We start from the raw sequence: 14769 nt of genomic DNA on the forward strand, positions 1-14769 counted from the left end.
TTCGATTCAAGTTCTAACATGTCTGCAGAGTTTGGTATTCAGAATCACTTACAGAAGGAGAACATTCACATTTCCTATGCAAGTTCGTCAAGAGTATAGTACATTACCCCTTTTGTGGTAACGCACAGAAACCCACAGTCAGCACAGAACCCACCTGTGACAGCACAGAGTCTGCTGGGCTCATTAAGCTCTATTTGGATCAGATGCTGCTATCAGCTTCCTTATCCATTCGTACAATTTCCTCCTCTTTTCAAAACCAGATTCGTTTCTATACCATCAACATGGCATTTTTCTTAGAACTGAAGAACAATATTTCAGGAAGGAAAAAAGAAAAAGAAAGAAATAGTAATAAACAGGTTCCTTGCATCCTGCTGTCTTTCCTGACTGGATCCGAACCAATACTTTCTGAGGAGGTCAGGACATTGCAGTGTCAGTGCTGACTCAGCATCTCTGCAACATGGATCTTAGGATTCTGTCTTTAGAGGACAAAAATGTAGATGTCAAATCACTACCTGCATTTTCATTATTCCTCTTTGTTACTAGTTTTTTTTTGTTACCTGTTTCAGCGATCTATTTTCCAGCCTGTCTTCAGTTATCAGCCTTCCCTGGGTGTACCTTGCAAAACTATTTATAGCTCTGTATGACACTCAGAAAATCCCATGTGGCAACATACACATTTTTTGGTCTCTCAGAGAGCAGCGATTAAACAACCACTGTGACGTTCACATTCAGTCAATGACAGCACACTAAATTGGGTGTAGCTCTATCAAGAATTTATTTGACCCAATTAACTTGTGATTATCCAGAAGTAGAAAAATGTATACAAAGACACTTGCTGTATCCACAAGTATAAAAATATTTGGCAGCAATGAAAACGTATTAAGCAGAAACCAGAGGGCTGTCTTTGCTACCCATAGAAAATAACATTTAAAAAAAAGACTCAGATATTTTCATCCAAAATCTTTAAAATAAGTCATTTTGAGTTTCAGAATGCTCTTGAAAATTTATGCATAAGGCTGAATTTGTAAAAAAACAAACAAACAAAGTTAGTCTTTCCAATTCTCAACAATTGCTCAACTCTGCTGGAAAGTTAAACTCTTTGTGATTTATTAGTATTTTTTCAACAGAAAAAAAAAGAAAGATATTTCCAAGAACATGACCATTCTGCACTAGTATTCACTGTTACACTTCATCTAAGTCATACGCCACTCCCGCAAATAAGAATCATGTCAGCTCCTGCTAAACAAGAATTCTGCAATGAGTCCTACACCTCACCAACCTGGAGCTTTGTTGGATCAGGAGAGGAAAACCATGCTACAACTTCTTAGGCAGCAAACTGGAATTTTAACCAAGACATACTGTTACAGTGATTCTGCAGAGTTGCTATCATTTTGACACAAGCACCTGTCACATTACACTGCACCAGTTTAAAATTATTTGATATCATTTCATAGCACCACTAGCTAATCATGTGCAATAACGAGGGCAACGCTAATTGTTGTAACTGTGCTGTCAAAAGAGGTCCTGACACTACCAGAGCTTGCAGAGCCACCAACTCAATGAACACAGTTCGAAATACTAGGAAGTTAAAAAGTCATTTACCCAAGTGGTTGGCATTTTCAGAAAATGCTTGCAGGCCAACCACCCTGGATGTAATGCCAAGAGTTCTTCTAACGAGTAGCAAAAAAGTTGTGAAAAGCACATGAAATTAGGAAATGTTTGTACTATCTACCCTATCTAAAGAGAAAGGTGTTAAAATAAACTTGGGCGTGTGGGAACATGTGGTGAGTTAGCATTTAATTGGGGGGGGGGAAGAAATGTGTGTCATAGAAGAGCAGTAATGCAGAAATATTCCAGCAAGAGCTGGATATTTAAAAATCTCTTATTTCTAAAGAGTTGGGATTGGCTAATCTAACAGAAAGACAGAGAACAGGTAAAGGGTTGCAAGGAACCTGATTTGAAATCATACAAGAAAAGGCCTAGTCTCTGGGAGTAAATGCCTCTTCCTGGCATTTAAAAATAAATAAATAAATAAATAAAATTATGTCCTGGACAGTATCACAGTATTTGGAACAGTCCCTAAAGGCAGAATGACTTATTGGGGCTGATTTAAAGAAAAAAAAAAAACACAATCGTGTCCTGCATAGCTCAAGTTCCAGCTTTATCTCCTGTGTTTACCAAGGATCGCTATCTGTGCCAAACTACACGCCATGAAAGGATATATAGCTAAATAACACGTGATAAATAAATGTTTAATTCTTGATAATTTGCAGGTTGCAATAAATGGAGGAACCTGATTTAGAATCCAAATTAAGTCTTCAAATACTTATAGCACTATTTAAACTGATCTAAGATATGATGCAAACTTTTTGAACAGAAGTTCTTTCATTTACTTATGTACAAAAGTATGAGCACATCATTGCTTGTAAACATTACCTTGAAATACAACTGTCTATATCAGGGGGTTGGATAGCTTAACTAAACATGTATAGAATGAATTTGACCATGTCATGGCATTTTCTGACTTCAGTTACTTCAGTTCTAAGCAATTGCCTGAGAATGTCTTGTGCATTTTCAAGTTGAACAGCAGAGGAAGGGAAAAAAGCTGTCTGTCTTTTTCAGCACTTTTTTTTTTTTTAACCATTCAAAAGGTTCTTATTTCCAAATCCCCTAACGCTTAGAGAACTGGTAAAATTATGGGATTAGCAGATACAGTATTAATAATGAATTATATCCATTATCACATTAGTTGCAATTGCTGGTTTAGCAGATTTAATTTAAAATATTCCTTCTTTTCATCTAAGCACAAGCAAGAGTTTATTTGCTGTGGTTTCCTGCAGCAGCTAATCAGTTTAGATTTTCCTGTTTCTTGGTAAATGATCAGCCACTTTCTAAGTTTTCCAATGCCACTAATGACAAAATGCAACAAAGGACTGATCTTTAAGTACCGCAGAATGTAGTTAGTCAGTAAGAGCAAATTTGACAAAATTAATAAAAACTTAGCTGAACATTTCCACTGATAACATGTCCAGCTGAGTCTGATTTACTAACAGATCTAGAGATCTAATAGATCTAGAGGACCAAACTCATTGTTTCATTAGAAAAAACAGTTGATGGCAGGTGGTCTCCTCTGGAAGACTATCAGTCTATCCTGCCTATTTTGGATCCCCTTCAATGTGTTCTTGTTCAGAACCAGACAGATGAGTTTTAGTAATTCACTCAAACACCACACAGGAGAATTGCTGTGGTCCCAGACAATCAGTTTTAAGGCAGAAAGCTTAAACCCGCATTAAGAAAAACAGCTGCTAAACATCACAGTCGCAAGGCAATAAGTCGGCACTACAAGTTTTTTCAGCAGCTACACAAAATGTATACTTTCATTAAAGTAACTTTTTATTAAATATTCAATTTTGTAAAATTCAGCAATGCCATGCATCAACAAGATTTTCTGCTTCAAATGTTAGGGAAATTGTTGATGGATTCACTGACAACAGGTGTCCTGCAAGCCAAGTAACATAGTAAAGTTTTGTAAGTGTGCATTCTCTCTAGGTAAGAATTTAAGAAATTAAGAATTTAAGTAAAACCAGCAATTCAGCAATTATATGCTGCTAAACAGCATTAAGCACAGAAATCCAGCCAGGACAGAAAAGAGGGGAAATGTTTGAGCATGTCTCATGTCACTAGTTTATTATATGGAAAGGAAACAAAAATAAATAAATAAATAAGGTATCAAGCCTCAAGTTTTCCGTCAGAAACCCCAGCGTGGTGGACCTTTCCAGGCATGCTATGCAGTAGAGTTATGGCTACAAAAGAGAAAGCTTGGCTGGGAAGAGAAGTGCACATGCTGAACACCTTCACAGAGCTCACTTCCAAGGGAGGGTGAAAGCTTCAGCACTCATGGCCTGGATCTCTTACAGCTGTTTTGCTAACGATAAAATGGGCATTCACTAACCCTAGTGAGTATGCTACATCCCAATCCATGTATCTTAAGGTCACTTATTACTGTGATCCTGCTGGCGTGACCACAAGCCCAACACTTGCTAATTAAACTCTACTTATGCTTTTCTGAATCAATGATAGGATCGATATTATTCCCTGTTTCAGGTGATAATTTCAGCATTTTAAGAAGCGTTTCCACAATAACGTTTAAGTAAAAAGGGATATTCCTAAGTCCATTGCTTCACTCCACGACCTACGGTGCAATGAGTTCCATTCCTTGTGTAGGTTGGAGCCTCTGGCGGAGCTCAGGGACTCCACTGGGAAAATCAAGATACCACACACCCTTTTCCAGAAGCTCCCGAACTCCTGAGTATTCCTGCACTACACCACCCTGCCTCAAGCAACAATCCTTCTTCCATTTGTATAACGTGCATCTACAGCTCCATATGCCAAATCCATTCAGACTCTTCGCTGTCTGTTGGCTGACAAACCAGGCGGAGATGCTAAGTCAGGGTGCGTCAGACCCACTACAAATGCCACTGCTGTAGCTGATCTTTATCAATAAATCCAGGTTAACTGAATGCTGAATGAACTGTGCACATGCTGATCATTCTCACAGATCAAACACTTGCACATATCTGATCACTATTTCTCTGTAATTTCCAGCCATCCCAAGGCTGGTAAGAGTGACTGCCATACACGGCTCTGATCTCATTCAGTTTGATGGTCATACCAAAATTTTGACAAAATTCTTCATTTTCCATCTAGGCAACATCTCTGGATTAAACATTTAGAAGAAGGATGCACCAAGTGAAATATGGGGACAGGGTAGACATCGTGCAGTAAGAGAACAGAATTCAAAGCTTTGTTTTTCATTCAAAACATTGTATATCATTTCAAGCATCAATAATCATTTTGCTGCAAGCAAAGCTTGCTAATGATGTTTGCACAACAGGGAAGGAAGGATTTACCATATTGCTATTAGCTGGCAACTGCTGCACTGGTAAAGAAAACCTTATTCAGCTTTTCATATTGCTGAGACTTTGCTTTGCATTAAGCACAAGATGTCACAGCTTCCAAATGTAATGTGACAACCTAGAGCATTTTACTGCAAATACAAAGATGGCCTTTGAAAATAATTATAGAACAACAAGAAAAAAAAGAGATGAAGAGAAGCAAATACAAAGAAATACTTTAAATATCCTCATGTATAATAAAAAGCTCCCATATTTCATACCAGAAGTAAGAACCTCCTGTTTCCACTGAAACTAATGGCCCTACTGCTATTAACATCAACGGAACCGGAGTTCTTTGTTTCAAAATGCCAGTAGGCATCCAGTCTGTTGAAGACTCCAATGTACTTCCCTTCTATGAATACAGCCGTAGCTAATCCCTGATACAAATCCAAGTTTCCTGATACCCTTTCATAATAATCGGTCAGCCAAAGAGCATATATCCATCGCAATGATACCAATTAGAGCACAGTAATTTTCTAAAGAAAAAAACTTCTCCCAATTCTTTGGATAAAAATAAAAAAAAATAAAGAAATCTAAAAATTTGACATATTTCTCATTACAAGCTATGAACTTCTTCATTTAGGTTTTTACATTCCCTTCCCATCATGGTTACAGTTTGAGTGAAGGAATTACTTTTCCATTATGCTATCAAGCTTTCTAAGATCATTAAAGTCTTTACCATCATTGTTAAGACTATCAGAATACAATCCCAGATTCATCCCGTCCCTCGTTTTAGGGATAACATTCATTTTCCTGCACCTCACAAGCAAAAGGAAACTAAAAGACACCACCTATTTTTTGTTCTATTAAACTTAAGTTAAAAACCACACACAGGAACTTGCAATAACCTTCTGAATATAACAAACACATGCGCTAAGTTCACCTCTTCTCTCTCTGACGGTATGTAGGCTAAATTATTTTCCCTAGATTTGATCTGACCTCACTAATCCTTGTAAACTGAACCAGAAGAGACCTAGAATGCTTCCATGCTTTTTACATAACTGTGTCTGTAAAACCTCTGCCAGGTTGTTATGAGTCCTGAGATTTTTCCCACTTGATCAGAACCCACTCACACAGCAGGGCCTGGAGCACAGCAAACTCACCAGCAGCAGTCATGCAATGACTGCTCACGTCCTGAACTCTGGCTCTTCTGCACCCACGCCCTACTGCAAGAAGATACACAACTGACTCTGCTTTATGCAGGTAGAAGATGGAAGGCAAGCTGCGTTAGCAGATGCATGTTGTGGTGTGTGCTAACAACAAATTCTGAGGCTCAAGGTACTGTAAGACAACTCCCCAGGATCATTCTAAATATTCCACAGATACCTTTACTCTTGCAGATACCTTTAGTATGCACTAACTAACCTTCTGTCCCTTCAACAAACTCCTCTGAACCTGGTTCCTTCAGGCTTCCTTGTACTATTAGCCTCTGTGCAAGCAATATTTTCCTGTCCTCTATCTCCTCCCTCCTTGCTTCTACCCAGAAAGATGTAAGGAACAGAAAACAAAACATGCAGATGTTCAGTGAGCCTAGATTCTGTAAAGAAACCTTCTTAGAAAAGGTTTCCTGCTGCCTCTCTGTCACCATCCCGTCTGTCATCATCTACCTCATCAACTTGGTTCACTGCAAGGTTGTCAGGAATGGCACTAATAAGATTACGCTCCAGTTCCCAGGACCACACGCAGAAAACAGAGCACGTGTGAGGCTAGGCACTGCTTACCAGCTGAAGGTGGGCTGCTTGCCTGCTTTTTCTTTTAAATAACAAGACCAAAATATTACGGCATATAACATTTCTTATTTTATCACGAGCTCCTACTTAAGAATCTTCTCACGATGTAACTGTATCCTGAAAAAGCAATCCTAAATTTACCTTTCTAGGTCAAGATACTCAAAGGAACGTTGGCCAAAGACTGAACAAAAATCACTGTTTGGTTTTTCTGGATCTTGTGTCCAGCAGAGAAAATAAACCTCTTCCCCTGCCCCTGCTTCTTACCCAAAGCAAACAAACTAACAACAAGAAAGAAAAGAGGGAAACAGTGTAAAAGGACTAGGCAAACTGTAAGAAGCAATAGTTATTCTAGCGGTCAGCATGAGCGATGTGATATATAAATCCCTTAACTTTCTTCAAGGCTGGTGTTGCTCAAAAATGGGAAAATAAGTTGGAACATTAGTTGCACAACTGCAAAAAGTAACGTCAAACTTGACAATTCATTAGCAAAGTGAATTTATAGTGTATGGGTTTGAGTGACACTTCACAGCTAAATCAAAAATAAGTTTGTGTTTATGCTTTTTATTTTGTGATCCTGAAAAATGGTTAGTAAGCAGGCTTAAAGGAAAATACCTTATGAGAAGAGAAGCTAAGGACAGAAGAGAGAAAACTGGTGTTTAGGATTTGTAGAGCAGATCACAAAATCATGCAGTCACTGATCAAAATCGATTTCCAGAGGTTTTTATACTAGCACCTGTCAGGACTCCATTCCAATGCCATGACTGTGCATACACACCACAGCAAGGTGACCAACGACAACCAGCAGATGGTCAACAAAAAGGTACACTTGCACAATGACACACAGACGATACAGCCTGCAGTGGGGTCTCCCACGGCTAAAACCACAAGATGAGCATAGCTGAGGAAGCAAGAGAGCCACTGTGAAAGGATGATTTGTCAATGCAGGTGTCCCATCATGACAATACTGAAAGCGTTTGTAAATGGCATGCCTTACCGCTCTGATTATAGCGTGTGCTCTGCTAAGGTATCCATGGAAACTTAGGAAAAAGATGTTAAATTTGTTAGATCTGTTTGGCACAAGGAATGGGGCCTACCATAACCACAGGTATTTTGATCTTTAAGTACAGAGAAAGCCTCAAGGGCCCTTGAACAAAGATGAAATTTGCAACATTGAATTGTCATGGGAATTTGGGAAATATTTCCCAAACAATGACCAGGAGGCGGCAAAGATGCACTACAGAAACCTGGTTTTATGTTCTCATTATCCCTTACTAGAGAAAAATAGCTCAATTGCTGTAAAAAGGAGGGATAGGCTCAAATACCCACTTCAGACTTCATGTGGAACAAGAGGAAAAAAGTATGCACACACACAACAGGTGAGCATGGAGAACTCTGAACTCTGAAATCCTTAGACTGAGTACACACAGAGGCTGTGCAAACCCCTAGGGAGGGGTCCTGAAAAGCAATACGGATATAAAATATATCTAGAAAGGGACAAACTAAAGCAGTGCTCACAGATGACTCTCTATGCTGCTTGCTTCTCCCCTAAGGAGAATAACTTCCCCAAGAAGACTACAGCAGGTTGGGCACATTTCTGCAATACAGAGATAGTCTTCAGAGACTAGAGTAAATAAACTTCCAAAGATTACATAAAATTGTTACTATAAAATTGCAGTCACATACACACTACTCTCTAGACTCCAAGCGATAAAAATTGTTAGAAATGCCTCTCAAAATTCCTAGGAAACTGCATCTCCAGAGCACAGACTGTAAGCGCCGGTCAAAGCGTTCAAGAACCAGTGTCAGAAGAAACAGATGAAGAAAGACCCTCCCCAGGTCTCCTGTACTTGCAAATTGAGATGCTTTGGGAACCGATCTGTGTGCCCAGCATGCTGCAGAGCAGACACAGTAGGGATAATGGGGCCAGCGAGCCACAAACGACTCCAGCACACGACCAGATCCCAGCAGCATGCCAGCACCAGGGCAAAGCAATGCCAGAGCGATGCAGTTCCTAAAGCAGTTCTCCCATGTCCTTGACACACCCTTATGCAGCCCTCAGCAAAGGCACTGAGAAAACAAGAACAAAGGCAGTCCAGCCTGAGTGCCGGCCTCCACGTTCTGAGCATTTTCCTTTATTTACTTACTTTTTTATTAGAACTGACTGCATTTTCCTTTTCTTTTACATGAAAACCTTTCTCAAACCCCTCTGAGGCAGGCTTTGAAGGAATTTCCTGTTTTAGTACCCACTGCCATCCTAATTTTAAAACACTGCAAAGTTACTGCTTTAATAATAGTTACGACAAAATTTAAAACTTGTATTTGTTTATTTTAAATGCATATCGCTATGTTTCTTAACACAACAGCAAACGGGTCATAGCTGACATATTTTGAGTAACAAAAACTGTGGAAAGTTCTTTTTAAGACCAAAATGTGCCTGGCGACTGAGGAGAGTTTTAATTTAATGACCGAGGAGCCAGAACATTTGGTAGAGTTAAGAATGAGAAGTCTTCACGTATGTTACAGGCATTTCACATCACTGAAGTCCATACTTGACAGAAGCATTCCCTGAGCGCAATCCCGACGTCTTTGGCCTTACATCACAAAACAGCTGCACACTCTTCAGGAAAACATCTGGGAAGCAAGCAGAACATTTACAGCCATGGCTCATGGACTTCAGAGCTCATCCTGAAACAGATTCCAAGCCCTCCTGGTGTCTCTTTCATCGCTGGGGAAATACATGTACAGCTGGGCAGGTCTGCGCCACAGTGTCGTAACCTGGAGTTTTACCCATTTCTATTTTCAACTAGCAAGGCTGTTTAACAGGAAAGTGAAAAGCATCAAATATAAGCTGAATATGTAAGCAACTGGTGGTATTTATGGACACACACAAAGAGAAGCAGCTTAGTAAAATCGTTAATGGCAACTCTTCCCTACTTTACATTAAAATAAATAAATAAAAGGAATAGAGCCAAGCTCCCCCCAAAGGTTGCTTCATACCTACTTATGGTCATGGCTGCTCTTGTTCTTCTCCATGGAGGACCGGCATTTGAATAGAGTTTTTTATTCTTTACCCATTTTCCATTATTGTTCACTGAGAGCCTACATAGCTTTTCTTAATACTCAAATAAACCAAGTTGCTCTTTCACAATACGTACAGACTAAACCTGCCACAGACAGACGTTAATAAGGCCGTAAGTGTTGCATGCTTTCAAGTCAAACACTTCTGAAATCCCGCCTTCCACAACATCAAAAGGTAGGACTAATCCAGGTACAGAAAATGGAGGTGACAGGATCCTTTGGTGGTTATTGCTTTAAACTTAAAAGTACTTTAAGTTTTTTGTAATAAAGGTATGGTTGTTTGGGGCAGTTATCGATAGAATAAGTGACATCAGAGTAGATGATAGTAAAAAGCATTTGGGAGAAGAGAGTGCAAGGTAAGACAGCAGTCAACTCTCATATTGCCCGAACAACAGTGACAGGGTCAGAGAGCATAGCAGAACCCTAACCTTGACGTTTATGTGCACAGACCAGCTCTTTTGTCGCTGAGGCAGCACTCTGCTCTCCTTGCACAGCCTCCTGAAGGCTGCTCCAAGTTCAGCTGGCACCCACAGCCACTGCAGCCTCTTCCTGCTCCTGGTGGCAGCCGTGTTTGAGATGTGCTCCTCACACCCTCAGGACCCACTTAAAGCCCTGCTAACCCCACACATCTGCCAGACAAAGCAGCCCCTGGACAGGACAGCGCTCCTGTGGCCTCAAGCAGCCCTCAGGGAGCCTTGCAGCCACAGAGCTGGGCAGCACCTCCCCTGCTGCTGGCCCAGCGGGAATAAACTGAACACCCAGACCAAAACCTTACCGGGTGCATGCCATAAGGGAAAACTTGTCAGCTGGCTCAGCACCACCCAGTTCTAAGCCAAAAGCGCTGAAAGTCAGTACAATTAGAAGTTTTACATGCAACAGCTCCTGGACACGAGCAGTTTCACCCAGGCTCACACTCAGCAAGCTGCAGATACCGCAGTGCTGCGCTAAGCAAAGCCGTGCAATGACTGGCACACAGCGCATGCAACACTTTGCTGCTTCACCTCCAGACATTTCTCCTGCGCATTGCACGCTGCTGCAATAAATGACTGCAGCTTCAGCACTGTCAATGCCCCAACACTCCCTAAATCACGTTTTATCCCCAAAGTCTTTTTTTTTCTCTGACAGCCTCAGCATTCCAGAGAGTGGAAAGTACATAAAGGTTTCTGGCATAACAAATCATTGATTTACTACCTGGTATTCCACCTCCTCACAAAATCCCTCCTGCACACATTCTCCCTGTGCCACGAGTTACTTGATTTCAGCACCGCACTGCCCTAACCTTGCAACTTGGCAGAAAACAAAGCCCAGGACTCCCTGCCACCCAGCAGCCTAATGAACCTGTCATTCTCTCCTCGCCTTTGTCAGCTGCTTGCCGGAGAACTGCTACAGGCAGCTTCACACACAACAGACAGAAGAGACTTGATTTGGGAAGCACTTAAGGAACACAAACACGAGGGGGGGGGGGGGGGGGGGAAGATGCTGTAAGCATCGTCTTGAAGACTCAACTAGCTTCTAATTAGCGTTGTTGTGTTGTTTGCAAGGGACGCCCCGTGCCTCCTTTTACTCCACACGCACTGCGGTTACGCTGTGTTACTCCAACCATTCCCCGGATCCCAGCACGATCCGTATAAACTCAACCTTTCAACTTTCCCCCCGCACTGCCACCGCCACCTTAGGCTCAGCAGCAGCTTTCTCGACTCCCTGCAGCGCTGCTGGGAGGAAGGGACAGGGACGGGGATGTCGGATGCGAGCAGGCTGTGCCTGCATCCCCCTGGGCTTTGGTCACCCACCCAGATCACCGCACCCCCGGGCCCCTCATCCCTCCCCAGCCTCCTCCCCCATCCTGCAGGGGCCGCCTTGATGGGTTTCATCGGGCACAGCACCATCACGAAGGGACCCAAAAACCTCGTTTGGGGCCGCCAGGATCCAGCCCCACTATACCCAGTTCCCGAGCCGAGCCCGCAGCCCTCTCCCCCCACCCCCCCGGCTTTTCTTGCACCACATCGCCCAAACAGCTACAAACACCCCCTGTCTTTATCCCTGCGCCCCAGGGGCACCCCATTCCCAGCCCAGACCCCTCTTTTCCCCCCGGGAGCACCCCAAACCCCCCTCAGGCCGCCGCTTTGTCCCCGCACCCGGCCCCCCCGCCTGCCGCAGCGCCGACCCCCGGGGACGGGGCGGAACAGCGCTGCCTCAGGGGGATCTCGGGGGGGATCCCTGCGGGTCTGCAGCCCCCCGTTCTCCCAAAACCCCCCCGGTGTCCCCTAAAACCCCCGTGGCGGTGCCCCCCACCCCTCCTCCGGGCGGTCCCGGCCGCCTCCCCCCGCCCGGCGCCGCGCTCCTGCATTGCGGCGGCCGCCCTACCTGCCGCGCCGCCCTCGCTCTCCGACATGGCCGGGCACCCTTCCTCCACCTCCTCCTCCACCTCCTCCTCCTCCTCCTCCTGTCGCTGCCCGGCTCGGCCCGGCTCGGCTCGGCTCCCTCCCGGCCCCACCCCGGCCCTGGCAGGGGCGGCGCGGCCCCTCCCCGCCGCGGCAGGGGCTGATCGCGATACGGGGAGGGGGGGGGGGAACGGGGAGCTGCTGGGGGCGGTGGCGGCTCTGCAGGGCTCGAGGTGCCCTTGGCAGGGCTCTGCCACCCCCCCCCGGGATGAGCTCGGAGGGGATCACCGGGGGCTGCAGGACCTGGGAGAGAGACGCGGCCGCCGGCGCTCCAGCCGGGAGAGTTTGCCTAAGTGAGAAAAGCCGAGGGTAAAAATGAGGCTGGCATCCTCCCGGCCGCGATCCTGCGGCTGGAGGAAGTGTTTTCCTCTCTCCTTTCCCTGCTGCTGGGGTCTGTGCTTATTTCCCAGCCCCAGCAGCCGTGCGGGCTCTGACAGCGCTGCCCGCGGCTCCCACGGAGCAAATAACCGAGGGCAGGAGCTGCGAGCACGGCCTCAGCCCCTCCTGCATCAGGACACCACCCTGACAGCCGGCACGGGGCTTTGTTAGGGTCACACAAAGCTTGTCCCGAGCCCTCCCATCGAAGCTATCGCTGTGACGAGGCAGGATCCCGGGAAACCCTGGAGGAGGCGAGAAGCTTGAAGCAAAACCCTCCAGGCAGCAGCTGCTCACTCAGCACAGCCCTGGTTTTCCCCAGGTTTTGTTCCCTTTGAGGAGCCAAGGTGTGGCACGGAGGTTAAACCCCATCAAACTGCTTCACACAGCTTCACACAGTGGCCTGCAGCAGCCCTAAAAAAGAAGATTGCCTCCCCAAACCTGCTGTCATAACCAGAGCCATTGCTCAGCTCCCCAGCCTCCCAAAAGGATTTGCCAAGCCGCTGAGGAGCAGGGAGGGAAGGAGCACGCCATGAAGGCTCCCAGGACCAGCAGCGATTGAGCAGCTCATGGCATGAGGCTCCTCAGCTGCATGCGTGGTTCCCTGGGGAGATCCCCGGCCACAGGGATCACTTGCAGGATCTGCCAGGAGCAGGGCCGGCGTGCACTGGAATTGCTGCTGCCTGCACCATGCCATGCAACAAAGGGGAACATCTGGCCAATGGGCTGCTTTAATTACGTATTTATAGTCAGGCTGAATATTTATGCTGCCATTAAATGGCCTCGGAAATAAGAAACCAAACAACCCCAACGCTGGGTTTCCTGACAAGAGACTTAAATAGCAACAAAGTTTTGCTTCGGGTTAAATACGCTTCAATAGCAATTGATTGTACCCTTTAGAAGGCACTGAGATAATTAACAAAGGAAGGGGGAGAAGCAAAAGAAGCAATCAAGAAAAACAAACACAGACCTGAATCGTATACTCTCAAGGAAAAAAAAAAAAAAAAAAAAAGCATTATATGCAGGCTAGTCTTCCATGTGATGCTTCGAGCAACAAGACAACACACATAAAAATAGCATTTGCTGGGTACAGACATCTTTCCGAATGTCAAGGCAGTGACTACATTATTCAGTATCAAGCCAGGTTGCCTAAGTTACGCGCTCAGCTGTAGGTGTTTTGAATAATGCAGCAGGAGAATATTTGAACGCATGTGACTGCTGGTTTCAGAAATAAGACCCTTTTCCCAGAGAGCTTAGCATCTCCTTTTCAAATCTAATGAGAGGAACCAAGTTAAAAAAAAAAAGAAATTAGACTCACAATCTAAAATATAAAACATTGGACTAAGACACCCTAAATTGTGTTTTGCTTTATATAGATAAAACTAAATCATGCTGAAAACTACAGAAAAATAAAACCGTACGTTATTTTTTCCCTGTCAACTCTCTCCATTGAAAACAAATTAAAAATATATTTCATATGAAAGAAAAAACACCTTCAGAAAGGGTTACCATAACAAATAAGCCCACTCAGGGGCTGGAAACACTTTATTTTGATTCCTTGGGAAGTTTGTCACTTTTATGGTCATTTTGATATGTTGTTTGGAGTCTGTGGTTTTAATGGTTGAAATTTTATAAGCATAACAGGAAATGAGTCTAAATATAATAAATAAAATGTAAGAGTACAACAGATAGATTTTGAAAAGAACAGCAAAGTAAAGTCATCTGCATTCTCTGAACACCTGCTCTAATGAACACATAGATGAGCTAATTAGCTTGTCCCCTGCACAAGGTTCAGTTTCAGTATGGATCTGGAAAGAAATTTTTCTCCTTCTCAGTGAACCAACATCAGCTGGTTTAGTACATTGCAAGGAAGTAGCAGCACAAAGGAAGAACCTTTCTCTGACTCTGAAACGTCACAGTGTTTTTGTAAGACTACCAAGGCACCCATCAGCATTAAATTCAAGCACCTGGTCCTGTATTTATTACAGTATTACTGTGACTATGAAGAGAAATGTGATTACTGTGGACGCTTGGGATAGCCTTCTGCTCAAGTTCCCTCTCAAGCACCTACTCGGGATTGATACCTCTCAAACACAATCAAGAACAGTGATTTAATAGACTGTATTTTGCATCCACAGAGCACTTCTCCTAGGTGATTTCTAGAAAGCTGCAGCCTCAAACCATTCAATC

The 14769-nt window shown here is 43.9% G+C and overlaps 1 protein-coding gene across 2 annotated transcripts in view; it reads right to left on the minus strand.

The window, feature by feature from the left end:
* HSPA12A (heat shock protein family A (Hsp70) member 12A) overlaps positions 1–14769 on the minus strand; it is an 86752-nt gene that overhangs the window by 48518 nt on the left and 23465 nt on the right. Inside the window, exon 1 of one of the 2 annotated variants that reach the window (XM_068688824.1) lies at positions 12128–12268. The exons of the other annotated variant lie outside the window; for it this stretch is intronic. Within the exon in view, the coding sequence (XP_068544925.1) occupies positions 12128–12155 (28 nt within the window). The 5' untranslated portion in view covers positions 12156–12268. Of the gene's footprint in view, positions 1–12127; positions 12269–14769 lie in introns of those variants that run through there. 2 annotated transcript variants of the gene reach the window in all.

Source organism: Anas acuta, chromosome 7 (assembly GCF_963932015.1).
Source record: "Anas acuta chromosome 7, bAnaAcu1.1, whole genome shotgun sequence".
In the NCBI taxonomy this organism is placed as follows: domain Eukaryota; kingdom Metazoa; phylum Chordata; class Aves; order Anseriformes; family Anatidae; genus Anas; species Anas acuta.